The sequence below is a fragment of the Acomys minous genome, assembly GCF_964271855.1.
Source record: "Acomys minous genome assembly, chromosome: 10".
NCBI classification, from domain to species: Eukaryota; Metazoa; Chordata; class Mammalia; order Rodentia; family Muridae; genus Acomys; species Acomys minous.
In genome coordinates, this window is record NC_140491.1 from 63,947,857 (window position 1) to 63,975,046 (window position 27,190).

General features: G+C 49.6%; 3 protein-coding genes across 6 annotated transcripts; 1 reads left to right on the forward strand and 2 right to left on the reverse strand.

Annotated features, from left to right (window-relative positions):
- Window positions 1–26: 26 nt before the first annotated feature.
- Window positions 27–1,783, forward strand: MRPL41 (mitochondrial ribosomal protein L41). 2 transcript variants are annotated; one of them, XM_084798843.1, is made up of 3 exons: window positions 27–71; window positions 875–1,007; window positions 1,237–1,783. In XM_084798843.1, exon 3 carries the CDS (start codon window positions 1,245–1,247, stop codon window positions 1,650–1,652), a length of 408 nt encoding a protein of 135 aa, XP_084654969.1. In that variant the 5' UTR covers window positions 27–71; window positions 875–1,007; window positions 1,237–1,244; the 3' UTR covers window positions 1,653–1,783. The 2 variants fall into 2 exon arrangements, with proteins under 2 accessions (XP_084654969.1, XP_084654968.1); XM_084798842.1 differs by lacking the exon at window positions 27–71 and having other exon boundaries at window positions 334–1,007.
- Window positions 1,784–3,032: 1,249 nt separating this feature from the next.
- DPH7 (diphthamide biosynthesis 7) lies at window positions 3,033–14,246 on the reverse strand. Its single transcript, XM_084798830.1, has 9 exons — window positions 13,884–14,246; window positions 13,521–13,654; window positions 13,099–13,186; window positions 10,845–10,939; window positions 9,674–9,846; window positions 4,773–4,842; window positions 4,622–4,687; window positions 3,874–4,046; window positions 3,033–3,643 (listed from the first exon to the last, which is right to left on the reverse strand). The coding sequence occupies exons 1-9, from the start codon at window positions 14,103–14,105 to the stop codon at window positions 3,207–3,209; spliced, it is 1,458 nt and encodes a 485-aa protein (XP_084654956.1). The 5' UTR covers window positions 14,106–14,246; the 3' UTR covers window positions 3,033–3,206.
- Window positions 14,247–16,710: 2,464 nt separating this feature from the next.
- Window positions 16,711–26,941, reverse strand: ZMYND19 (zinc finger MYND-type containing 19). Of its 3 annotated transcripts, none has more exons than XM_084798839.1 (6): window positions 26,654–26,939; window positions 25,129–25,188; window positions 23,615–23,721; window positions 22,898–23,038; window positions 18,232–18,412; window positions 16,711–17,312 (listed from the first exon to the last, which is right to left on the reverse strand). In XM_084798839.1, the coding sequence occupies exons 1-6, from the start codon at window positions 26,702–26,704 to the stop codon at window positions 17,169–17,171; spliced, it is 684 nt and encodes a 227-aa protein (XP_084654965.1). In that variant the 5' UTR covers window positions 26,705–26,939; the 3' UTR covers window positions 16,711–17,168. The 3 variants fall into 3 exon arrangements, with proteins under 3 accessions (XP_084654965.1, XP_084654966.1, XP_084654967.1); XM_084798840.1 differs by lacking the exon at window positions 26,654–26,939 and adding an exon at window positions 26,005–26,324; XM_084798841.1 differs by lacking the exon at window positions 18,232–18,412 and having other exon boundaries at window positions 26,654–26,941.
- Window positions 26,942–27,190: the final 249 nt, after the last annotated feature.

Here is a 27,190-nt window from a genome sequence, read left to right on the forward strand (position 1 = left end):
CGGGGAGTTGAGCGGCAGAGCCAGACTGGATCAAGCTTGTTACACGGGGACTGTGGGAGGAGACCCGACGTGTAAGTAGGCTGACAGTTCAGGGAGGCGGGGCAGCTGAGACAGTGGTTCGGGAGCGAGGCGGGACGACAGGCGCGGAGGCGGGAGGCGAGGGGGAAAGTGGCGACACTAGAGTAAGGGTGACAGGCTGGCCTCAGCCCGGAGGCGTGACGTGGGCAAGGGGAGAAGTGAGGAATGCGGCATAGAGGCTTCACAGCTCAGCAAAGATCTGGGCCGGGGGGTGGGGGTGGTCACAGCCCAGAAAAGGGGTCTCGATTAGGAGTGAGGGAGGAGGAGGTGGTGACAGCCGAGGAGTGATCGCCGGAGCGAGCCGTGACAGCAAGGGAGGGAACCGAGAGGGGCCCAGCCACAGCAGGCAGCGTGTGGACAGTCGCCAGCGCAGGCATGGCGGGTGTGGAGGGACCAAAGGGGATTAACTAGAGGACCATTGGGACCCAAGTAGACTTGGCCACGCGCCACATCGTGGGGGGTAGCACGTCAGTCCCGGAAGCCACGGCTCCGAAGTGACGCGGACGGCCCCGCAAGCCCCCACGCCCGTCCCGCGGCCAGCCTACGGGGCAGCGGTTTGCGGACCTTCTGCGAGCCGCCTCTCCACGGGCCACACGTAGACCGCCACCTCGCGGCGGCTCCGGGCCACCGTGCGCGGCTGCGCGCGCACCGCCCACATCCGGGTCCGGCTCCGCGCGGCTGCACCCATAGGCTTAGCCGCGACGTGCTCCGCCCTGCTGGGGCTGGGCATCGGGCGCCTCGGTGACCAGTCCGCGAGGCGCTTGCTGCGGAGTCACTGACCTCCCCCCGCCGGCAGCCGGAAGTGCAGTGAGGACATTGCGGTGGCGTTTTAAACGGCCCTGGCCGCGGGATCCGTGTCTCAACTGTCTCGGGTTAAGAGGGAGAAGAGGCTCGCGCAGGCCGAGCTCAATCAAGAGCCATCAACCCAGGTCGGTTTGAGCGTTTCCGGTTGGCAACCCCCGCGCGGGGTTATTCGGGGTCCGGGATCTTTCGGGGGCTTGGGGTCTCCTCTCTTGTAGGGTCTTGGGTCCTCTGCGCCCCTCGTTTCTCCGATCATCTGCACCCACAGGGCCTACAACCCTCTTTGCTCGTGGGCTTTAGGGTGCTGAGTCCCCCCTCTGGCTCTGATTGCCTCTTCCAGCTGCCTTGTTCTTTCAGAGCCCAGCATGGGTTTCCTGACTGCTGTGACTCAAGGCCTTGTGCGGGGAGCCGACAGGATGAGCAAGTGGACAAGCAAGCGGGGCCCGCGCACCTTCAATAAGGGCCGGGGTGCCAAGAGAACGGGCGTCTATACGGCCGACGGGAAGTTTGTGCTGATAAAGGAAATGGTCCCAGAATTTGTCGTCCCGGACTTGACCGGCTTCAAGCTCAAGCCCTACGTTAATTACCGAGTTCCTGAAGGCATAGATACACCCCTGACGGCCAAAGCGCTCTTCCTAGAAACAGTTGCACCTGCTATTGAAAAAGACTTTAAAGAAGGGACTTTTGATGCCAACAACCTGGAGAAATACGGCTTCGAGCCCACACAGGAAGGCAAGCTGTTCCAGTTGTATCCTAAGAATTTCCCGCGCTAGAAAACAGGAACCGAAGGTTTGCCTACAAAGTGGGGACAGTATTGACCAAGGCCTGGACTCTATAAGTGTCTCGAAGAGTAGGAGCAGCTCCGTTGTTCATTCATATTAAACGTCTTTAGTATCACGTACAATGCGTGTTTTTAATCAAGCCATTCGAGTGTTCTGTAGGGCAGGCCGACTCCTTGCAGTAGCTTTAGAGTCAATAACAAATTCAACCAAGTCAGGTCTGGGAAGACACCTGTCTTGCTCCAAGGCAGAGGGTAGTTCCTGTCTGGTGAAAGTGACTCTACCCAAGGAAAACGTAAAGATGGAAGCCACAAGAGCACTTAGTACCATACTGCTTTTTCATGACCTGTCTACCTGATTTCGTCGCATTCCCTTAAACATTATATGTGCCGTTTATAAAACGTAGCTAACCCTCATTTAACACCTTTTATTTGAAAATAATTGGGCCAGTAACTCAGAATTGATCCCTTTAATGACAACCCCCCCTAAAAAAAATTTTTTTTTTCATCAGAAAATACCAGGAGCACTGGGGAAGAGTTCAGCTCAGAGTTGTTGCCATGCAATCGTGAAGAGCCAGATGGCCCACACGGATAGTCTCAGCTCTAGGAAGGACTCAGGGCTGCAGGCTAGAGATGGTTCTCAGGGTTAAGAACACTGCCTGGGGCACTTGGGAGGCAGAGGCAGGGCAGCCTGGTCTACAAATCTAATCCAGGATGGCCAGGGCTATGATACAGGAAACACTGTCTTGAAAAATTGGCAAAAAGAACACTGCCTGCTCTTCCGGCACTCACAGGTGGCTTACAGCTGTCTAACTCCCAGGTGATCCAACATCCTCTTACGACTCCAAAGGATCAGGCACACATGGGCACAACAAAGCACTTAACCATGTTAAATAATTTGTTTTGTTAGAGACAGGGTTTCCTCTGCAGCCCTGGAACTAACTCTGTAGACCAGGCTGGCCTCATGCTCACAGATCTGCCTGTGCTTCTGCCTCCCAAGGGCTGATATTAAAAGTGTGTACCGCACTCGGGAGGCAGAGGCAGGTGGATCGCTGTGAGTTCGAGGCCAGCCTGGTCTACAAAGTAAGTCCAGGACAGCCAAGGCTACACAGAGAAACCCTGTCTCGAAAAAACAAACAAACAAACAAAAAAAAAAAGTGTGTGCTACAGCTACCTGGCATAATTTTTTTTTTAACTAAAAGATTGAAGAGCTTAGTAGGTAAGAGCATATATTCCTACAGAGAGACCCAAATTTGTTTTCTAGAACGCCCATGGTGGCTCACAAACACTTGGGACCCTAGCTCCAAGGGATCCAGGTTCTCTTCCGGCCTCTTCCAGCATCTACACGCAAACACACAATTACTATTTTTAAAAATTAAAAAATGTGAGAAGTTATTTAATATAAACAGATTTAAATACAAATGAACTGAAAGATAAAATATACTCAAAACATTTTAGTTGTAGAGCTGGAAAACCCCCATTTACTGCCTGTTTTCAATGGCCAGCACTCGCCAAGTCACAGTCCAGTACAGCTGCAAAGAATGGAGCCTCAAGCTTGCTTTGTCTCCCACTTCCAGAGGTGGAGCACATGGTCGTAAAAGGAGCAGGTGGCCAGGAGGGTGTTGTCAAAGTTGTGTCCACTCGAGTTGAGGCTGAGATCACAGGGCTTGGCTGAGGAGTACAGCTGGCTGCTGTTTTTCATGTCCTCAGTTAATGGAAGGAGAGAGGCCTTTGATTCAACTCTGTGAGGTTTAGCAGGCCCTTCCACATGGTGGCCCGCTGTTGTTTGTTCACTGGAAGGTGCTGGTGGCTCCTCTGCAACCTTCAGGCTGTAGCGGCCTGCTGCTCTGGCTCCCATGCCATAGTGCTCAAAGGACCAGGTAGGTGTGGGCTTCGTGGAATGGGAAGGAAGCCAGGACCAGTCGGCCCCATATACTAATGAGTTAGGCATTTCGTGGGAGATTAAGACAGTCACGTCCTGCTTCTCTGCAGCAAGAGACAGAAGAGGAAAAACAGCATTACTCAAAGCTAATCAGCCTCCATTTGTGGCTTCCTAAACCTCACCAGTCAGCACACATTCACAGGGGAGCCAGGGTGAAAGTGGGTTCTGGAAATTGAGGTCCAATGCAGCAGGCATAAGGCCAAGTTTTGGGCATGGCCTGTGGAGAAAATCTCCTAGCTCCCTCCCCTGGAGTCAGCTTCCTGTCCCCGCTTACCACTGGTCTTCTGGCAGTTGAGGATCTTGAAGCCCTCATGCATACAGGCCGCCAGAAGTAGGTGGTGGTGAACCGGGTGCCACTTGAGTCTCCACACGCCTCCTTGCACAGGTACATCTGCCAGTGGCTGCTTTATGTTCCGGGTGTCCCACAGCAGAACATGCTCATCATAACTGGAACCACCCAGACATTGGCATACAGGAAAGTCCATGCTCACATCTCTCCCAAGACCTCATGGTAGCAGCAAGTCCTGTCCCACTAAGTTTATTTTGTTAAAAGACAGGCTCTTTTTTTTTTTTTTTTTAATATTTATGTATTATTTGTTCAGTATTCTGCCCACATATGTGCCTGCACTCCAGAAGAGGACACCAGATCCCATTATAGATGGTTATGAGCCACCATGTGGTTGCTGGGAATTGAACTCAGGACCTTTGGAAGAACCGACAGTGCTCTTAACCTCTGAGCCATCTCTCCAGCCCAAAAGACAGGCTCTTACTATGTACCTTTGGCTGACCTGGAATTCACTATATAGAGATCAGGCTGGCTCCAACTCAGAGATCCCCCTGCCGCTGCCTCCCTAGTGGCCCTGAGGCTAAAGTCTTACACAACCTGTCTGTCCCTTTATCTCTAAGGACATAGGTGAGCCTACTTTCTGGACTGGGTTGGTTGAGAGCTGTAGACTGAATTTTGGAGTCCTCACGGAGAGGTGAGAAATGCACGGACCAGCAAGCGCATGCCAGGGACTCACCTGCCGGTAGCCAGCATGTGCTCCTGATGGGGGTTGCTCTGGATGCTGCACACACCCATGGAGTGTCTGCAGGCAAACGGTACAAACAAGGAAGTGCCTTCAGACAGGAGCGTGAGGGGCCATGCCCAAGCCCTAACCCCAGCACCGCTACCTTTTGCTAGTGAAGACAGATGTGCCCAGCATCCTAGTGTCCCAGCCTCTCAGAAGGCCATCATCTCCCCCTGTGGAAAGACAGAAGTCATCAAAGAAAACATTAATGATAAGGAATCTGCAAGAAAGTCTCTTTAGGCATGTGCCTTTCTCGTGTGGTTGTGTGGTAGCACTAGTTAGGAAAGCCCCAGAGAGGACACCAGGAACAGTCACCAAGAGCTCTATCTTCTAATTGAGGGGACCTGGGTAAAAGATCAAAGTGCTAGCCGGGCGTGGTGGTGCACGTCTTTAATCCCAGCACTCGGGAGGCAGAGGGAGGCAGATCACTGTGAGTTCAAGGCCAGCCTGGTCTACAAAGCGAGTCCAGGACAGCCAAGGCTACACAGAGAAATCCTGTCTCAAAAAACAAACAAAAAAAAGATCAAAGTGCTGTTGACTGCTCTAGAGGCAATTGGACCTGCGATAAGGGTTCCCATAAATGACTAGCCAAGTTGTGGCACACGGCTTTAATCCCAGCACTCAGGAGGCAGAGAAGGCAGGTAGATCTCTGTGAGTTTGAGGCTAGCCTGATCTACAGAGTCAGTTCCAGGACAGCCAGGGCCACGTAGGGAAACTCTGTCTCAAAAAAACCAAAAACAACAACAAAAAGGTGGTACGACACGGGTGTCCTAGTCATGAGAATGACTGCTGAGTTCTATTTGGCCATACCACTTTCGGAAGATTCTAGTTCGATGACCTCAAGGGCCAGAGTGTTCATATCCAAGATTCCTGCCAAGAAGCAGCATGAAAGAGGCAGGGGTTCCTTCTGGATCCTTCAGCACACTCTTATGGGCTGTAAAAGGAAATGTTCTATTCGAGTTTAAAAGGGAAAAGGGGAAAAAAAGACCCTAGGGGATGGAGAGGTAGCTCAGTGGTTAAGAGCATGTATTTCAGGGGCTGGAGAGATGGCTCAAAGATTAAGAGCACTGTGAGTTCAATTCTCAGCAACCATATGGTGGCTCACAACCATCTATAATGAGATCTGGTGTCTCCTTCTGGTGTGAAGGCACACATGCAGGCAGAATACTGTATAAATAATAAATAAGTAAATAGTAAAAAAAAAAAAAAAGAGCATGTGTATCTCAACCAGGCATGGTGGCGTACACCTGTAATCCCAGCACTCTGTGAGTTCGAGGCCAGCCTGTTCTACCAATTGAGTCCAGGGCAGCCAAGGCTACACAGAGAAACACCCCCCCACCCCTGCAAAAATAAAAGAGCATACATTTCTCTTACAGAAGACCCAAGTTCAATTCCTAGCACCCAGAGCAGGTAGCTGAAAAACAACTGTGACATCTTCCAGCCGCCACAGGGGCTTGCACATGCTCACACACACAATTTCTTTTTTTCTGATTTTTTGAGACTGGGTTTCTTTGTATAGCTCTGGCTGGCCGGCCTTGAACTTACAAGATGTGCCTGCCTCTGCCTCCCAGGAGCTGAGTGCTATGATTAAAGGCATGACCTCTAGGCCACACATTACAATATTACAACAACAATAACAAAAAACAAACCCTTTGCTAGTCTTAGGAAAACTAAAAGAAACAACAGGATGACTAGCTTTTTTTTTTTTAAAGATTTATTATAAATACAGTGTTCTGCCCGCATGTATACCTGCACGCCAGAAGAGGGCACCAGATCTCTTTATAGGTGGTTATGAGCCACCATGTTGTTGCTGGGAATTGAACTCAGGGCTTTTGGAAGAACAGACAGTGCTCATAACCTCTGCACCATCTCTCCAGCCCAGGCAACTTGCTTCTTGATCAACAACGAAGTAGCATTTCAAGAAAAGCAATGCCAAAGAAGAAGGTAAAAAAAAAAAATAGTACCCTGATAGAAGAATGGAAGAAAGGCTCTAGAGCAGGGCCCAAAAGCAGGGTGAGGAAGGGCAGAGGGAAAATGCTGGGCAGTGTTCACTCACTACCCACCCGGTATCACACCCATCACCCCCACACATCAGTCTACCCACCATGCAACATCTGCCATCTTCCCTGCATCTATTCCCCACAAATCCAGCACCTCCCACCCACCCACCCACCCACCATCGATGCACCCATCTAATGAACAGGCTTTTACACGCTGCAGATCCCTGTAATAAACACAAAAGGTATGGAGCAAGCACATGGCCTGTAATTAAGTGGAACGGCAGAGAAGCTGAGCTAAGCATGAAGCCAGGTGAACGTCAGGTACAAGTCACGGTTGCTGAGCACATCTGTAGGGAGGACTATGTTCTGCCCTTGCTCTATTACATTTATACACAAGCACAGACACGCATCCCATCTTTATCAAGAAATCCAACTAGATCTACCTTCACATGGATCCCACATCTACTCCTTCCAACTTAGTATGAACCACGCTTTCTCTTTTCTCTTTGATGGTATATGCCTTTAATCCCAAAAGAGGACTGGGAGGCACAGTGGGCAGAGCTCTATGAATCTGAGGCCAGCCTGGTCTACATAGTGAGTTCCAGGACAAGACGGCCAGAGCTACATAGTGAAACCTTGTCTCACAAAAGCAAAGTTTTATGTATGTGTTTTCCTACATGTGAGTATGTGTGTACATATTGTGGCCTAGTGCCCATGGAAGCCAGAAAAGGGCATCAGGGGGCTGGAGAGATGGCTCAGAGGTAAAGAGCAGTGGCTGCTCTTCCAAAGGTCATGAGTTCAATTCCCAGCAACTACATGGTGGCTCACAACCATCTATAATGAAATCTGGTGCCCTCTTCTGGCCTGCAAACATACATGCAGGCAGAACATTGTTTACATAATAAATAATTTTTTAAAAAAAAGAAAGAAAGAAAAACTAAACAATAAAATAACAGGTGGTAAGTGGACGGGTGTAGTGCTGGATATGTGGGAATGTAAGATGGCAGATCAGAAAAGTCTTTTCCCTGAAGTTACTCCACTTGATTCCAACGCGTCCTGGAGCCTGCAAAGCCCTGAGGCTGCCCGGTTACCTCCCATCTCAAGCCCTTTTGTTTTCACACTGGCTGCTCTTGTCTCACACAGGCCCACACTACTCGCTGGACATACCCCAGGAGAACAGCCTGCGTCTCCACTTCCGTCTTTCCCTAGAGCTTTATCCCGCGCCGACAGTCCATGTAATCCTGTATGTTAGCTTCCACTTTCCCCACTCAGTGTCAGCTTGGAGAAAACTGTTTGCTATTACACCAACGGTGCTCGTGTTTCTGTCTGTGGTTTTTTTGGTTTTTTTTTTTTTTTTTGGTTTTGGTTTTTTAGTTTGGATGGGGGTTATTTGTTCGTTTTTTAAAATAACTTACTTATGTGAACTGGTGTTTTGCCTCCATGTATGTCTGTGTGAGGGTGTTAGATCTTGAAGTTACAGGCAGATAGTGATGAGCTGCCAGGTGGGTCCTGGGAATTGAACTCAGGACCTCTGGAAGAGCAATCAGTGATCTTAACCATTGAGCCATCTCATCAGCCTGAAGGGTGGAAGGAACTGTTTGTTTTGGTTTTTTGGGGGGGGGGTTGTTTCAACTTTATTTTTTTCTGGAGAAAATGAAGGTTATTGTGTTCTCTTTGGTTTTCAGACAGTCTGGCTACACTCATAGCCTAGCCTAACATCAGACTCACAGCAATACTCTCTTCAGCCTCACAAGGGACTACAGATGGGAGCCACCATGGTAAGGTCAGTGAGAACCTGCTGAATGAACAGACTCCTCCCGAAGCATCAAAGACTGCTCTACTGTAACTGTGATCTAAGTAAGCCATCCTTCCAGGGAGAATTTTAGGAATGGACTCTTCATGGTTTTTATAAAAAACATTCAAGAGGCCAGGCGTGGTGGTGCACGCCTTTAACCCCAGAACTCGGGAGACAGAGGCAGGTGGATCTCTCTGAGTTCAAGGGGCATGCTACATAGTGAGTTCCAGGACATCAGGACTATATAAAAAGACCCTGACTCAAAAAGACAATGGCTCAGTGGTGAAGAGGACTGACTGCTCTTTCAGAGGACCTGGGTTCAATTTCCAGCACCCACATGACAGCTCACAACTGTCAATTCCAGGGTCTGACACCCTCGCACAGATACACATGTAGGCAAAACACCAATGCACATAAAATAAAAATAAATTCTAAACCAAAACAAAATGAAGCAAAAAGGTCCAAAAAGAGAAGCTGGAGCTGGGCGGTGGTGGCGCACGCCTTTAATCCCAGAATTCGGGAGGCAAAGGCAGGCAGATTGCTGTGAGTTCGAGGCTACACTACACAGTGAGTCCAAGACAGCCAAGGCTACACAGAGAAACCCTGTCTCAAAAAAACAAAACAAAACAAAACAAACAAACAAACAAACAAAAAAACAACAAAAAAAAGAGAAGCTGGGACCAGACCACACAAGGCCTTGGAAGTATAAAGTATTTTAAATTTTATCCTGTCTTTTCTAAGACTAGCTCTCCCCAGTTCACATGACTTAACTCCACCTGGGAGAGAAGCCACCCAAAATGGCCAGTCGCATTAATTTCCCTTTCCCATACAAATAGCTCCAAAGTATAAACCTCAGAATTTTGGAAATCTGCCTATTTCCCTCATGCTTCCTTTGCTCTGGGGAGGACAGACCTGAGATCGGCGTGCCAAAGTCTCCAGAGAGCGAGCGAAAGTGTGAGCATTGGATGAGAGCAGGGGTCACAGATGTCACGGTGAGAGTACACAAAGCAGGGCAGCTTGGCAAGAGCACCTGCTCCGCGCAAGCCTTCGGTGCCGAAGGCCAACTGCACACACTCCCTGAGGAGTGGGCTGTGCTGCCGGCCAGAGGGTGTCCCTTCTGCAGCCCCCTAACTTGGGCCTAGCCCCATTCTCTCCCGGCCTTCACAAGTCTTCCTAGAGATGACTACACTGATGCCCAGGAGTACTCACCCGAATACACTAGTTCTGTCTGCCAGTAATCGAAGGCAGCAATCCAGGCCTCAAAGTGATGGGCTGGCCAAGAGGCCACTTGCTGCAGCTCAGCTGCTCCCTCGCTCACCGTCAGGAGGTGCAGCTGCCCCTTAGAGTCACTGCTAATGATCTTCAAGGGCTGGCCTCTGGCCCTAGAAACAAGGAGATAATGGAAAGGCCGTTAAACTCCATTTACCACACTTCCCTGTTTTTTGTTTGGTTTTGAGACAGGTTCCATGTAGACCACATGGGCCTTAAACATGAAATCCACCTGCCTCAGCCTCCTGCATGATGGCACTACAAGAAGGAACCATCACTGTGGAGGAAATGTCTTGAATGGAAGTAACAACTGTCAATAAAGTGCTGTTTAGCCAATAAGCTGGGCAGAAGGACAGGAGGGGGAAGGCGGGACTTCCTGGAGAGGCTCTGGGAGAGATGGACAGTTTACATTTGGGGGAGGTGGGGGAGACAGGAAAGGGCGCGAGGATCACCATAGTGGCAAGTGCTTGGGGTATATGTATATTTTGAGGTTTAGAGTAGTTTGTTTATGCTAGTTTAGGAGTAGATTTGTATCAGTTTAGATTCTGCCCAGCTTAGTGCCTGCAGCTTTAAAGTATGCTTCAGACTCTGTGTCATTTATTAGCCATCTTAGGCCGAACCCATACATTTTACTGTAACACATCACAACCATCTTTTTCTATTTCCTATATATGTCCCGGGAGATATTTCCATGTAACCAAGCTTCCAAGATGGCCTCTTGGGTATCTAGGAAAGGATAGAACTATCACACAGTTCATCACTGAAAGCATGGTTGGCTTCTTTTGATAATAGCATCATCACAATTTACCTAAAATGTTTTTAAGATTAGGACTGGGCGGTGGTGGCGCACACCTTTAATCCCAGCACTCGGGAGGCAGAGGCAGGCAGATCTCTGTGAGTTCGAGGCCAGCCTGGTCTACAAAGCAAGTGCAGGACAGCCAGGGCTACACAGAGAAGAAAAAAAAAAGAGAGAGAGTGAGGAGAGATTAGGACTGACAGTGACATACACGTTTGAGGAACCAAACTAGCAGAAGGTAGCTTTAATCCTTTCTGGAACAGAAACAGGAACTGTTCCTCAGGAGACTCAGATCCCCACCAAACCTGGCCTTACCTTATAGATTTCCCAGTGGACCAATCCAGTGACAAGGCCAGGCACCTCTCCTCCAGGGTAAGGCTGGATATGGGCTGTAGGGCATAACTGTTCTTCTACTGGAAAGAAAAGAGAGACTACTGTCTAGGGCAGCCACCGTTCCCTGAGATGCTCCCTATGTGAGCCTGGACTTTCTCATATAGCTACTAATGTTTGGTTTTTGAGATAGGGCCTCCTAAGCTGCTCAGATTCATCTTGAACTTTACATTCAGTCTTTTGACTTCAGCTCCCCATGTACTTGGGAGTAGAGGTGGGCTTGGCCTGGTCTGCGTTTTTGTTGTTGTTATTTATGCTTTAATAGCTTTTTGTTTGGTTGGTTGGTTTTGGTTTTGTTTTTCGAGACAGGCCTCCCTCATGCATGCTAGGCAAGCAGTCTGCCACAAGTCAGCCCCAATGAACAATTCATCTAACAGTGAGCCCTTGCTATGTGTCAAGCACAGGGCAGGACCTGAGGACATGGGGAGCTCAGACCATAAGAAGAACTTCGCCATATATGTAACCTCTGGGCAAAGGTTCCTCAGTGCTGCCTCTGTGTGCTCCTAGACACATCAGCCACCTTTGTGGACTCCATCCACAGCTGCGGCTGGGACACGCTCTGCATCGCCCATGCCCTCAAAATCCTGGTATATTCTCCTCCCAGAGAGGAGGAAAACAGAGACATTCTACTGCTTCCTCAGAAGCCAAAACAGCAACTGTAATGTTACTTCTCAGCCAGGTGGTGATGGCGCACGCCTTTAATCTCAGCACTTGAGAGGCAGAGGGAGGCGGATCTCTGTGAGTTCGAGGCCAACCTGGTTTACTGAGCAAGTTCCAAGGCAGCCAGCGTGACACAGAGAAACCCTTGTTTCAAAAGCAAGGATCGCTGTGAGTTTTAACCACCTGAACAGTGTTTGACTTCCTCAACAGGATTCTGTGCTCCTGCCTTGAAATCTGATCCTTGGGCTGAGTCCTCTTGCCCTCATTTCTAGGACAAGGCTGCACTGTACAGACCTGAAACACAACTGACTTTCTACCCAGGTGCTCAGTTGCCGTCAGTCAGCACCATCCATACTGTAACCCTAACCACACTATATAACAACGGCTCTGCCTCCCAGTTAGGACAGTCTGTAGTTTGTTCATGTGCCTCCATTACCCACACAGATCTGCTCCAGTCCCTCCCATAATAATCAGATAAAAGTCATTTTGCAAAAGCATCCCTTAGGATCATTGCGAAACACTTGGGTGGGAGGCGGATCCCTTAGAAATTCAGCTCTTGCTGGGCGTGGTGGCGCACACCTTTAATCCCAGCACTCCGGAGGCAGAGGCAGGCATATCACTGAGTTTGAGGCCAGCCTGCTCTACAAAGTGAGTCTCGGACAGCCAAAGAAAAAAGGAAAGAGAAATTCAGCTCTTCCAATACTTGACAGAAATATCATTTCTGGCCTAGAAAGATGGCCCAGTGGTTAAAGTTCTTCCTACTCTTCCACAGGACAAGAGTTCAGTTCCTAGCATCCATGTCACGCTGTAACTCCAGCTCCAGGGGACCTGACACCTTCTGGTGACTGTGGGCATGGCCCTCACATGCACAACCACACTCCCACCCCCATAGACACAATTAAAAATAAAAACTATTTTTTTTAAAAGGCCATTTGTACATGAGAAATGGTACTTTTAGCCCCAGACAGGCTTGCTTTTGTTGTTGCTGATGATGATGTTTTTCGAGACAGGGTTTCTCTGTGTAACAGCTCTAGCTGTCCTGGAACTCTCTCTGTAGACCAGGCTGGCCTCGAACTCTCAGAGATCCTTCTGTCTCTGCTTCCCAAGTGCTGGGATTAAAAGCATGCACTACGACTGCCCAGCTCCACGACAGGCTTGTAATGCACTCCCTACAGAAACCCAGACCTCCTGACATGACACCCTTCTCTTGGGATACTCCAGATGGCCTCATCTCAACAGAATCCAGTACAACTCAAAAGAGATTCCATGATTTATTTTTCTCTCCTTTTTTGGTTTTTCAAGACAGGGTTTCACTGTGGAGCCGTGGCTGTCCTGGAACTTGCTCTATAGACCAGGCTGTCTTCTGCCTAGCTCTGCCACTGGAGTGCTGGGATTGAAGGCGTGTGCCACCTCCGCCCAGCTGACTGCATGACAAAGTCAGCCAGGGAAGAGAGCATGGCCCCCTCGCCAACACTCTCCACTGCAGTCCCTTTCCCATGAAGCTTGGTCCATCACTGACCTCATCCTCTGTCAGTCGGAGCAGCTCTACAGATCCACTGGCATTTGCCAAGCCTAAAAGCACGTGGCCAGACACTGGGATATGGCACCTGATGGGAGAACACAGAAGAGTATGCACTCACAGCTTGGAAGCACCTCATGAATCCACGTGATTTATTACATTTCATTTCCGAAACGAGGTTAGAGCCAACAGTTGTCTCGACACAAAGGCTTTCTAGATTATAAAACCAGAACTCACATTGCTTCCCAGACTAATCCTGACTCTAGGGCTGGGAGACTGACCAGGGAAATGCCAAGTGCATGGCTTCCTTCCTCCCAAGGACATCAAAAGATGGAACCCAGAGTCCAGTTGCTGCCTGTTTCAATGCGGGCCCCTGGGGCATCACCGGGCTTTTGGACCAGGAGGCGTTGCCCAAATCCTACCATTTCATGTCCAGGATGGCAGAAGAATCCCTTCTTTGGACCTCAGCCAGAGGTGTAGCCGTATTGTCCGCACTGAAGCTGTACAGGTAGAGACGACCTAAGCGAACTTGAGGCTCACTGGCGTCCGGTGCCGGCTACAGGACATATATATATGTCTGAATGAACAAGGTGCCTCGCCCAGACCCAGTGCAGCTAGGACAGTCCTGACAGTGCCGGCGGTCACACGTTGGTTTTGTGAGACCTTCCGGAACCAGGCACGGTACTGAACGGTCCTACTTTACCCTTCCCATTACTTTTCACCGTTCTAGATCCAGTCAGCAGCCCCTCTCCGCCTGCCCGGCCCTCACCCTCCCAGCCATGCACCTCGTCCTCCGGCGCTCGCAGCTGGTAGGTTCCGCAGGCCACTAGATGCTGGCAGCCTTCCACTGGGCACCATTCCACAGAGTCCGCCGTAAGCTCAGTGTCCACTGCCTGCAGCGCCCGCAGGGTGCCCACGCGGCTGCCCGCCATTGAACCAGAACTAAAAGGTGCTTCCACCACACAGGTTTTCCACTTCCCTGACACGGCCCACCCTCGGAAAAGCATTTCCGGTTCCGAGATGCGGCGCCCCCTACCGACCGGAGGACCGCAAAGCCCCGATAGTCAGGCTAAGTACTGGGACCAAGAAGGCTTCCCGTAAGGCTTAGGGAAAGAGAAACCCGATCTCAAATAGATGCAGAAGCCCTCAAGAAAATTCCTCTAACAGGCTTCAGATTTTTAAGATCTTGTGGATCCAACTATGTCGCAAGAATATGTGTATTTGAACTCAATCCCCAGTAAACCATGACTTTGGGATATGTGGTCATTACAGAGGCAAAACGATGCTCTAAGTGAACTCATGTAAGAGTGTAAACATGCAGAGGACTTAATGTATGCCCGCTGCAGTCTGAAACAATGCATAAGTGAGCCCAGAATGTGACCAGATATTGATATTGACCCTGCAGCACCTTTACCCAGCACTTGCAGTGTCTGTGGTAGCAAACAGCTAGATTAAACCACGAAACAGACCCAGCAGACAGTAATCTCTCGCTTTAGTCCATTCAGTTTTTGGCACTTAGTTACAGCAGCTCCAGGACGCAAATTCAGACACCTGAGTATCCATGCAGCCTGGGAACTGAGCAGGAATATGGCTATTTCCCTAACTTGCAGGCAGATAGCAGCTGAAGCAGAGGTGGCACCCTCCAGCATTAGATTGTTCCAAGGCCAAGTAGCCCAACACACTACACTAGGGAGAAAGGGCCCCATAACTGAACCACTAGAACATTCACAGAACAGCTTAGACAAACAGCTACAAGGAACAAGACAGGGATAATCGGAAAGAAATCAGGGAGGTGGCCTGGTATACCCCATCTCACTACATAGCATCTGTGCTAGCAGTTGTAGGAGAGCTGATTGGAAGACCCCAAGGGCAAGCCCGTTGTGTACCAACATCTTTAGCAGCAGTGCCTCCAGGTTACCTATCCAACCCTAGGGGCGTCTCTCTAGGTGGAATTTTCTGATGCAAAGCTGACAAGAGTAAAGCGGCCCTTGCTGGTCAGGATACAGTGCCAACTTGGCCATTCTTCTTAAAAGTATAAATATCACAGCTTGTAGTCTAGATGGTTCATCCCAAGAAATGTGACCCACCTGCATGGCATGGGGTCCTTTACTACAATAGACCTTGTTTATCCAAGTGGAGGCACTGAAGGCTTGAATCAGCGGCTGTCTACAGCAATGTTTTACAATATATAGACACATCTTTTCCCAATGATATCACAGGTTGATGTTTAAGCTAGGATCTGAGCAGGGATCCCAACTATGCCAGCTAAAACCATGATCTTCAGAACAGAGAAGGGGAAGTTTCTCGGTATAGATCTGACACAGGCACCTCTCCAAGCTTAAACTCAGGGATGGGGCCACTGTTTCAGTCATCTTTCCGTCTAGGCCATTGTGGACCATAGAAGCAAAAGCAGCCACAGAAGCTGTACTTCATAACCTTAAGGCCATCAAAGTGTTGTGCTTGGGCAGAGACAGCACTGAGCACACAATCAAGTATGTGACAGATATGCTGCAATAGAAAAGTGTATATGACAGGGGCCTACAGACCAACCCGAAGGCCAGGGAGCTGCCCAGGTCAGCAGTCAGGCAAGCCGCTTTTAGCAGAAGGGACCACATCCTGAGATAGTTAAAATTCCAGCCATAAAGGTGGGTTCGTTCTTGTCAAGTGAGCAAGATCCCAAGTAGCCCTCAGACACCTGTCACTTGCTACCCCCCAAAATATTGGGCTATCTTGGGGACCACAGCTCTGTGGTGAATAAGGTCCTGGCCCCTTTGGCTGCCTAGACCCCACCCCATCTACTTTACCCCACAATTGCGACTGGGGCAGCAGTTTACTACTGACTCCCAGGGTCTGTGCTTAAAAGTGGTAATTTACCAACGGTGCTGGCTAGTTTTACGTCATCTTGATATAAATTAGAATCATTTTGGAAGAGGGAAATTATGAAAATGTCCCTGCTAGATTGGCCTGTGGGCAAGTCTGTCTGAATTTTTCTTAAGTATTGATTTGGGATGGCCCAGCTCACTTTGGACAGTGCCACCCATGGGCTGGCAATACTGAGTGCTATATGAAACCAGGGTGAGCAAGACCAGTAAGCAGCAGTCCTTCATGGCCTCTGCGCCAGCTCCAGTCCCGACATCCTTCAGTGATGGGCTGTGATGTGGAACTAACAAGCTGAAACACTCCCTTTCCCAGGTTGCTTTTGGTCATGTTTTATCACAGCAACAGAAACCAAAACAAGTACCCTTTAGTAACTAAAGCAGTAGCCAGCGTACTGGAACATTCCATAACACCTGCCACTAGAAAAGTCAGAGCCTCCCTTGCACTCCAGCTAACATACTTTGGCCCTCAATGACCAACAGAGGGATGGTGGGTCCTCCCAATCCATTCCTTATAACCAGTTCCTCTCAAAAATAAAGCTGAGTAATACAGGCCTTTAATCTCAGCACTCAGGAGGCAGAGGCAGCTGGATCTCCAAGCTCAGGGCAAGCCTGGTCTACATATGGAGTTCCAAGACTGCCACAATTACAAGAGACCCAGTCTCAAAGAAAAGAACTTAAAAAATAAAAAAGCTGGACAGCAGGGGTTTGAGGAGCAGAGACTGGCCACAACAAGGATGATTCTACCCCTTTACTCTGCCTGTTTAGACATGACTCTGTGCAAGCCTCTCGGTGGGACCCCCATTGCCCAGAAGAGAGGCTCAACTACATGACAGTCTCTAGCTGAGTGGCGACTGTTTACCATTTGAGGAATACAACAAATGATTCTATTTGAAGTTGCTAACCCTTCCCCTTGCCTCCCCCCCAAAAAAAACTGTACATGAGTTTACAAACATATTAACATATAAATAATGAGAAAGGTCCTAGGGAGCCTCCCCGTTGTCTCTGCTGAAGGTGAACACTGGAGGGGCACTGTCCCCACAGGCTGCTTGTTGCTGTGAGGTCTATGGCGGCTGCTCTGGATCCATTGCTGGCTTCTTTGGCACCTCCAGGTTCAACTGCCAGTCTGTCTTCCTCTGTGCTCACGACGAGCTGGAAGCTTTGAACCTGCAGCAGTGGCAGCTCTTCAGCCCGTCATCGCTCTGGCTCAAGCTCATGCTGGAAGGGACGCTTCCTCTCCCGACAGTGCTTCTTGTGGGCAGGCCAGTCCTTCTGCTGGCACTGAGAGCCACAGTATCGGGCCACCTGGCAACGCCCACAGATGTTGAACTCTCGAAGCTGAAACACAGAACACTGTGGCTTCACTATCACACTAACGAAATGCACAGAAAATGTATTTCAGTATCTGGAACCTCAATAAAACCGTATGTGGGAAAAAGTTCTGCATATGGTCTACATGCAAGACATTTGTTACCCCTAAAAAAAGGCAGGTACAGTGGTTTACTCCTGTAATCCCTGATAAAGACTGTGGTGATATATGAGCCAGTCTGAGACATATTACACACACACACACACACACACACACACACACACACACACACACACACACACACACGGTTGGGGGGGGGGAGGGTTGGGACAGAGAGACAGAGACAGACAGACAGAGTGAATTCCAGGCCCCGCTGGTTTACAGAATAAGATCTTGATGTAAAAGCCCAGGGCTGGGTGTGGTGGCGCACACCTTTAGTCCCAGCATTCAGGAGGCAGAGGCAGGTGGATCCCTGTGAGTTCCAGGCCAGCCTGGTCTACAAAGTGAGTCCAGGACAGTCAAAACTACACACAGAGAAACCTTGCCCCTGTGGGGGAGAAAAGTCACATTCATGGGGCTGGAGAGATGGTTCAGCGGTTAAGAGCACTGGTTGCTCTTCAAAAGTTTCTGAGTTCAATTCCCAGCAACCACATGGTGGCTCACGACCATCTATACTGGGATCTGATACCCTATGCTGACATGCAGGTGTACTTACAGGTAAGAGCAGTCATATACATAAATCAATCCTAAAAAAAAAGTCACTCTCACATACACAAATATAAAAAGAAAAACTATACAGGCACTGTCTGGACAGGAACATTATCAAAGGAAGAGTCACCCAAGTGAGAACTCAGTGCTACCCAGGTCAACAGGGACAAGCTGCCATGTAACATCCAGAGTGCTAGGCAGCGCTGGCCAGGAGCCGAGGACTCAATGTGCATACTGTACCTGCTTCTCAATCACCGTACAAGGAGGGTAATGACACTCATAGTAGGTACAGGAATTCTCCTCCTCTTCCACCACATCCCCGTTGGCATTATAGTACCGGGTCACATTCAGGACAGGGAATTGTTCCTCTATAGGGTCCGTGGGAAGCTGCTGGATTGCAAGCCAATATAAGCTTTGCTCCCTGAAAGAAAGCAGAGGCCTCAGTGCACTCTGGCTGGACCAGGACAGCACAAGAAAAGAGGCTACAGGCCTTTAATCCAAGCACTCAGGAGGCAGAGGCAGGCAGATCTCTATGAGTTCAAGGCCAGCCTGGTCTACATAGAGTCCAGGACAGCCAGGGCTCTGTTTAACAGAGAAACTCTGTCTCCAAAAACCAAAATAAAGGGCTGGAGAGATGGCTCAGAAGTTAAGAGCACTGGCTGATCTTCCAAAGGTCCTGAGTTGAATTCCCAGCAACCACATAGTAGCTCCATGACCATCTACAATGAGATCTGGTGCCCTCTTCTGGCGTGCAGGTGTAAATGCAGGCAGAATACTGTACATAATAAATACTGTTAAGTAAATCTTTAGAAAAAAAAGAAAAGAAGCGATGATCCCAAGACAAGTAGGCTCTGCCCAGTTTTGGCAATTTGAGTTTTGCTTGCCCATCACTACTGAATGAACTTATCACTCCACATTAGAAAATTTAAATCCTAGGGGACAGGAAGATAAACGGGACTGGAGTACATTACCTGAATCACAAAGAATCAATAAAAGGTTAAAATATTTTAAATCCTAACAAGGTGTTAGGTACTGCACACCTTCAATCCCAGCACTATGGAGACAGAGGCAGGCAGGTCTTTCTGAGTTCAAGGCCAGCATAGTTCCAGAACAGCCAAAGAGCTGCATAGTAAGTAAGACCTGTCTCACTGGCCCCCGCACACTCTTTCCCTTCTTTTTTTCTTTCCTTTTTTTTTTTTTTTTGACTTTTGTCTCCCAGTAAGGCACATAGCACCATGGCATGGAGTTTAGCAAGCTTAGCTACTCAATGCTGCTAGTAAGACCTTCATGCTGCCCTTGACCATAAGAAGCACCAACTACTACTGTTAGCCTACTACTTCCCCTTTAAGGTTATAGCTATCTTTCCTCTTGAACAAGGGAGCCAGCCAGAAGTAACTGAATGGGCTTTTTTGATTGTTTCCAAGGTGGTTTCTCTGTGTAGTCCTGACGATAGTTCTGTAGACCAGGCTGGCCTGGAACTGAGAGTGCTGGCTTCCAAGAGTGCTAAGATGAAAGGTATGCACCACCATGTCTGGCTGAAGTGAATGTTACAACAGGAACTGCAGTATGAGACTCATGCTGCACGAGGCGGCCCCTGTGGTGGTCTAAAGAAGAAATGCCCCACAGACTCATGTTGAACACTTGGTCCCTGGTTGGCAGCACTGTTCAGAGTTATTTAGGAGGTACAGACTAGCTGAAGGAAGCCCGTCACCAGAAGCAGGCTAAAGCCTTGGGCTACTTAAACTTTGTGCTCTCAGCTTAATTTTTTTGTGGCTGAGGATGTAAACCATCAGCTTCCTGGTGATAATAGATTATTATCCATCTGAAACTATATCCCCAGTAAACCCATCTTTAGTTGCTTTTCATGGTGTCTCATCATAACCACAGAAAAATAACTAATACAGCATCGGAGATTGCTGTGACAGACTTTGCCAGGTTGTTTTGCAGAGGACTGTGGAAGTGTTCGAACTTTAGACTAAAAAAGCCACTGAGCAGGGCATAGTGGCGCATACCTTTAATCTCAGCACTCAGGAGGCAGAGACAGGTAGATTTCTGAGTTTCGAGGGCAACCTGGTCTACAGAGTTCCAGGACAGCCAGGACTGCACAGAAACTCTATTTCAGAAAACAAGAAATGAAATCCAGAAGCCATTAAGCGCTCCAATTTTAATGGGCTGTTATGCGGAAGCTTAAGAGTGTTGGCTTAGTGGTTAAGGGCACTGACTGCTTTTCCAGAGGACAAGGGTCTGTAATTCCAAGAGCTAACATTCTCACATAGACATACATGCGGGCAAAACACCAATGCACATAAAATAAAGGCAAATAATGTTTTTTCTTAAAGTGTTGAAAGGAATAGAGAGGATGGAAGCCTAGCTTGGGAAACTTGAGTTCCTCAAAGTCTATTAAGAGATGTCCACATGTATATATCTGAATTAAGGATCTGTGGTTTCTGATCAGCTGGGGCTAACAAATCAGCTGTGATTAGCAAAAGTGTGAAATCTTGTGGGAAATATTTTCTGTTAGCACAGAGTTGTGGTTCAGAAGGAGCCAAGGCTGCTTCTCAAGCTGATAGGCAAACTTGGTAATGTGTGAAAGTCCTTCACATGGCAATGGTTTTGGCAGCATGGAAGCTTCAGGATTGAAGGGCTATGGAGAGCAGCTGAGACACGGAGAGGCCGCTGAGTAAGGTGTAGCCTCAGTTGGAAACCCCAGCATATTGGAAATAAATGCCAGGACTGTAGGATAAGCACCAAAGACAGCTGCATGTGTGGCACAAACCTAGCACGAAAGACAAGGTAAGCTGTGGAGCCGAGTGTGGTGGTAATCCCAGACTCAAGAAGCCAGAGGCAAGAGGATTTCTTTAAGTTCGAGGCCAGCCTGGTCTACAAGTCTAGGACAGTCAAGGCTACAGAGAAGCCTTGTCTGTGTTTTAAAAAAAAAAAGAAGCTGTGGTATGCTGTCAATGGCAGAGCTAGAGAAATGGGGCAGAGCTGCTCCCCTGTGCAAACCAGAAATTACGAGTTAGTCTCAGATGCTCAAAACTGAGATTATTTATACTGTTGGGCTTTGGTTTTATATTATGATATCAACAAGAGACTCTGGAGACAACAAGACTATGGCTTAAAGTGATGTGTGTTTGTCAAGTTAACAACGATCAATTGTGCTGGTTAGTTTTTGTCAACCTGACACAAACTAGTCACTTGTACAGGTAGAACCTCCGCTGAGGAATTACCTCTATCAGACTGCCCTGGGGGTTGGGTATTTATTGATACAGGACAGAAATCACTGATCTAGACTGTGTAACAAAGCAAGCTGAGCTGGGAAGAGGTGGCACACCATTAATCCCAGCCCTCAGGAGGCAGAGGCAGGTGGCTCTCTGTGAGTTTGAGGCCAGCCTGGTCTCCAGAGTCCAGGACAGCCAAGGCTACACAGAGAAACCCTGTCTCAAAAAACAAACACAACCCCCCACCACCCAAAAAGAAAGAAATCTGAGCTCCCAAGGTGTCTGCTTTAGTTCCTGCTTCCAGATTCCTGTTTCAATTTCTGCCCTTAATTCCCTCAATAATGGATTGTGTCACTGATTTTGGTCACGGTATTTCACAAGCAAACCAGGACACTGGACACATGTGCCCACAGTATCAAGCACTCCCCAACACGTACTCATTCTCCCCGACTACGACCAACTAGAGACATACCAGACATGCTTCATGGATCCCTCTGCCAGCAAGAGGAACTATCCACCTGAAGGGCAGCTTCAACCTAACTTGTCTCCCAAAATTGGCAGAGGAAAAGGGCCAACAGGCCATCTGACCACAAACCTCAGCCCTCTACCCCCAGAACTGCAGCTGGTCTTTTCCAAACACAGGTCTTAACTGTAGTTGTTGTATCTCATGAACATAAAGTGTATTCAGAAGATTAAAGATAGCACTCAGCCACAGGACCCTGTTGGCCCCTACTCACTAGGATGTATACCTCACAGGAGGACGGGAAGTTTAAGGTAACTCTCAGCTTCTCAGCTATATAGCAAGTTGAAGCCAGCATAAGACATAAGAACCTTAAATTTGGGGCCGGGCGTGGTGGCGCACGCCTTTAATCCCAGCACTCGGGAGGCAGAGGCAGGTGGATCGCTGTGAGTTCGAGGCCAGCCTGGTCTACAAAGTGAGTCTAGGACAGCCAAGGCTACCCAAAGAAACCCTGTTTGGGGGGGGGGGGGTAGGGGAGGACAGGGAGAGGACAAAGAACCTTAAATTTTTTTAAAAAGTGGGGTGGGGGAAAGTGTTTATAAAAGAACTGAAGACTCAAAAAACTCTGGTATCAGAGTAGGAAGCGAACAAAGCAGATTCAAAGTTTGAGACCTTCACAGGGCTGCCTTCACACTGCAAGAATAAAATAGTAGTTTGGCCAACTGTCCCCTAAGGACCTAAAGGCTAACACTAAATACCAAGTAAAGCAGGCTGGGTTCTCCCACAGCCCCATCTACAGTACTTGGGGCCCTCGCAAAAGATGTCTGCTACAAAGATCAACCCACTGTTGATCAACCAACCTCACCAATACCACTAGCATCTGTTGGGGTGGTCAGTGGTCAGTGGCAAAAAATGGTGATGCACACCTTTAATCCCAGCACCTACGAGACAGAGGCAGACAGACTGCTATGAGTTTGAGGCCAGCCTGGTCTACATAATGAGTCCCAGGACAGCCAGGGCTACATAGAGACCCTGTTTCCAAAACAAAACATAAATTAAAAAGTTATTTCCTCTTCAATGAAACAAATAAAAATCCCTACACACTGGCAGCGGCAGGGGCAGAAGGATATCAAGGTCCCAAAGCACTCATAGTAAAAGAACAAAATAGAAACATCAAAGTATGGGATGGTCCTTTAAGTATGAGGCGTTGCCAGGGAAGACCCACCTTTGTTTGCTGGAGGTCTCCTCAGCTTTGGGTCGCCAACCCCATGGTACCAGCTGCAGGTTGTCCAGGCGATTGTCCACAGTCACAGCATTGAGATGCACCACCTGAAACCCAGGAGCCACGCCGCCCCTGTGGCGTTCCCTAGGGAAAGACAATTTTTGCCTTGAGGGAAAGACCCTCAGCACTTCTATTCAACTATCAATGTACAACCACAGAAAAATGCCAGTCACGTGTTCTGAACCGGGCCCTTATCCTGATGAAGCGGCACACCAAGAGGAAACTAAGCATATCATCAGTCTGTGGTCACGCAGACAGGGACCAGGATAACAACGATTCCCCCCCCCTGGATTTAAGGGCTTGGCTCAGAGAGCAATAGGTCAACTCCCCAAACCAACAAAATGGTCTAGACATAAATTTCCCAATTGGATGGCCTCAACATTTCAAATCCCACCTTATTCACCCAAGATCAATGGCACATTTTCTAAGAAGGATCAAAGAGCAGAAGCTCTTCCTCCACAAGGCCTCATCTCACCGGAATCCCACTAGTCACTCCTTTGGGTTAGTGGCAAAGGTCACAAAACAGACTCCCAGAGATAGGGCAGATAAGGTTGAGTCTGGTCCACTGGGTAGAATGCTCTCTCACCTTTAGGCATACTGAGCATATCACAGGTCACATGGGGCACAGGTGGGGAGACCTATCAGTTGGAAAATACTCACCACAGCAGCTCATGCAGAAGCCTGCCCGAGCCCCTTCCTCGGTTTTTGTCAAAGGCATATGCAAATATCTTAGCACCATTTCCATCAGCATCTACTTCCATTCGAGCCTGAGAGGAGAGCAGAGTAGTAGTCTGTTGGAAAGCCTTCAACTCTCAGCAGCAGTTCAAATCCAGCTTAGAAAAATGCCAGAGGTACAGGTGATATCCTGCTCCTAGGACTCCAAAGTATAGGGGCTTCCTGCGCCACTCAGGCAAGGCACCCTCATAAACAACTTGCAAAATATTGTGGAATTTCCCACCCTTAAAACAAAGTCCAGCTGGGCCGTGATGTCGCACGCCTTTAATCCCAGCACTCGGGAGACATAGGCAGGTGGATTGCTGTGAATTCAAGGCCAGCCTGGTCTACAAAGGGAGTCCAGGACAGCCAAGGCTACACAGAGAAACCCTGTCTCGAAAAAACAAAACAAACAAACAAACAAACAAACAAAAAACAACAAAGTTCAGAGGCCAGGCATGGCAGCACATGCCTTTGATCCCAGCTAAGGGGAGGCAGAGGCAGGTACTATGAGTTCACAGCCAGCCTCGTCTACAAAGTCCAGGACAGGCAAGGCTAACCACAGAGAAATCCTGTCTCAAAAAATCCAAAAAGAAGGAAAAATAAAAATAAAAAATCTCTGCAACATAGCTGGAGAGATGGCTCAGGGGTTAAGAGCGCTGGCTGCTCTTCCAAAGGTCCTGAGTTCAATTCCCAGCAACCACATGGTGGCTCTGTCTATAATGAGATCCGGTGCCCTCTTCTGGCCTGCAGGTGTACATGCAGGCAGAACACTTTATACATTTAAAAAATCCAGAACATGGGATGGGGAGGCCAGCAGTTAAGAGCCCTGGTTGCTCTTTCAGAGGACCCTGGGCTTGATTCCCAGCACCCACAGGGTGGTTCACAGCCTATTTAGGTAAACATTAACACACAAGTTAAAGCCACGAAAATAATACTGGGGGAAGGGGAGAGCCCATTAAGATTGGCTGTGATGTCCAAATCTGAAATCTCAGTACTCAGGAAATAGAAACAGGGAGATTGTTTATAGCTGGTTTGTCCCGCTCTCCCCTCCGCCCCCAAAAAAGGGGACAATCCAGAGCAGGTAATTTTTCCCCCTTTTTGGTTTTTGGAGGCAGGGTTTCTCTGTGAAGCCTTGGCTGTCCTGGACTCACTTTGTAGACCAAGCTGGCCTTGAACTCACAGAGATCCCGAGTGCTGGGATTAAAGGCAAGTGCCACTGCGGCCAGTTGCTGGTAATTCTTTATCAAGAAGACTGAGGGAAGGCTGGATCTACACCCAAAAAGTATGTTCATTTGGTTTAATAAATATCTAATCACAAAAACAACATTTTCAAAAACATTACTAATTGGGGTGAAAGAGGTCACAATGGCTCTACCATTTTGGAGCTGAGGGCTCATAAGCATCAGTGGCTATCAATTTGTGCAGCTTCCTGGACACCCAACAGCAGTGATCCTTACCTCAAAGGAGTAGCTCTCCACCAGCGGTATGTCCTGCTCGTCTATCAGCGTGTATTTGGTCTGAAAGTAAACCACGTTTCAAAAGTTACAACTGAGATCGACCTAAGAAACAGTAACATAACTTGTAGCGAAGGGAATCTGAAATACTTTCCAATGAGACAGAAAGTAACCACATCTTCTGTGGGGCTTTGCTCAGACTCATTTGCCACAGCCCACACCAAAACTCTTGAGTTCTAAGGAAAATCAGGACCCCAAAGTGAGACTCTGTCTCCAAAAGAAAATAAATAAATAAAATAAAATAAAATAAAGAAGAGGAGGCTGGAGAAATGGCTCAGCGGTTAAGAGCACTGGTTGCTTTTCCAGAAGTCCTGAGTTCAATTCCCGGCACCCGCATGGCAGCTCACAACTAACTGTAACTCCAGTTCCAGGGGACCCAACACGCTCACACAGACATACATGTATGCAAAACACCAATCCAATCAAATAAATAAAATCATTTAAAATTAAAAAACGGAAAAAAAAGAGAGAAAAAAGTAGGGGGAAAAAGAAAGTCGGATCCATTATTCTAAGAGCCTGCCTGACAAAGTGGCACCGAGCTTTTAGTGCACCCAGAAACTCACTCAGTCTAGTGCAGTAGAGCAAGGAAAGAGACTGAACTATTCAGTAGGCTGGTGCACGTGCCCACCGCCTAGTCCGTCTTCATCTGGCCTCAAACATTCCTAATAAAAAGCTTTTAAAGGCCCAGGCTCCTGCAATGAGCTCCTGAGTCGAAAGGCTCCCACCCCTCCCTAGTTAGAAAGTTCTAGCAGTCCTTCCTTCCCCGAGCTCCCGCGGCAATAATGAAAAACAGTCTCAAGACACGTTGCTTTTACTTTCCTGGAAGCTCTCTCTTGGAAGATCTCAGTAACCTGCCTCTACTTTTCTGTCTGTTCCTCTCTCCCACTAGCAACTGCAGCCAGGGAAGAAAAGACCAGAGCGAAGGTCCACAGTCCCGGAGGCCAGCTTCAACATGTGGTGGGTGGTGGCCCAGCCCAGGAGCTCTGGAGAGCCACGGAGCCTAAGCGACATCAGGGCCCTGGCTCCTCGTCTGTGCTCCAGGGGAGCCTGCGACGGGAGGGACCGAACGTGGCCAAGCCCTGAGCAACGTTAAAACGCGTCGCCGAGGGCTACTGCGGGCCGGCCGGCCCCGCTCGCCTCAGGGCTTCGGGCGGAGAGCGGCACGGCGGGAGGCCGCCGCGTTTTTAAACCGTGCGGCCGCAGGTGCAGTCGGGCCGCCCGAGCCGCCGCCGCCGCCGCCGCAGGTGCCCCGAGGGGGGGGGAGGCACGGGATGAACGGCGAGAACTGCTCCGCGCCAGCCCAGTCCCACACGAGTCCTGAGGCCGAGGGGCGCGTCCCCGGCCGCGGGGGGGAAAAAGGCTCCCGCGAGGAAGGCGGCGCCCGCCCGGACCCAGCAGGCCCGCGCAGTTGCTCGCCCGTGTGCCCCAGCCCGCGCAGGCCTCGCCGCCGCCGCTCCACACCGCTCACCTTCCCGGCCACCCGGCCGAGGCGCACGATGCCCAATTTAAAGTCGGTCATGGCCGGGCCTGAGCTCTCGGCAGGCGGAGCCCCGGCTCCCTCGGGAGGCTCCCGACCGGGCCGGGCCGAAGCGAGGCCGCGGCACTCCGGGTCAGGCCGGGGCCGGGGGACGAGGGGGGTCGGTCAGGCCGGGCGGGCCGCGGGCGGACGAGGCTGGGCCAGGCTCGGGCCACCGCCGCCGCCTCGCGCCCGCCGGACCTGCCACGCGCCGCCGCTACCGCCGCGCGCACCCTAGCGAGCGGAGCAGAGGGCGGGGCGAGAGCGGGACACACCCCCGACCGGCGGCGGCCGACCAATCGCGGGACGCGCCCTTCGCCGGTCGTGGCGCGCCGAGGCCAAGGGACCAATGGCAAATAGAAAAGAGGCGCAGGCGCAGTGAAAATGAACTAAGCGCGGGGGGAGGGGCGGGCGGGGGGCGGCGCCTGCGCGGCGGCCGGCGCAACGTCAATTTCGCGGGAAGCTTTGTGCTCGCGGCGGCTGAGGCGG

Excerpts from the sequence above, each read along its gene's own strand:
- ZMYND19 (XM_084798839.1), bottom strand. The coding sequence starts at position 26,704 with ATGACCGACTTTAAATTGGGCATCGTGCGCCTCGGCCGGGTGGCCGGG. Across the intron at positions 25,189-26,653 it reads TCGGCCGGGTGGCCGGGAAG|ACCAAATACACGCTGATAGA; the intron begins GTGAGCGGTGTG and ends GTTTACTTTCAG. Across the intron at positions 18,413-22,897 it reads GAGACCTCCAGCAAACAAAG|GGAGCAAAGCTTATATTGGC; the intron begins GTGGGTCTTCCC and ends GCTTTCTTTCAG.
- DPH7 (XM_084798830.1), bottom strand. The coding sequence starts at position 14,105 with ATGCTTTTCCGAGGGTGGGCCGTGTCAGGGAAGTGGAAAACCTGTGTG. Across the intron at positions 13,187-13,520 it reads GCCATCCTGGACATGAAATG|GTGCCATATCCCAGTGTCTG; the intron begins GTAGGATTTGGG and ends TTCTCCCATCAG. Across the intron at positions 4,047-4,621 it reads CACATGCTGGCTACCGGCAG|TTATGATGAGCATGTTCTGC; the intron begins GTGAGTCCCTGG and ends GGGTGGTTCCAG.
- MRPL41 (XM_084798843.1), top strand. The coding sequence starts at position 1,245 with ATGGGTTTCCTGACTGCTGTGACTCAAGGCCTTGTGCGGGGAGCCGAC.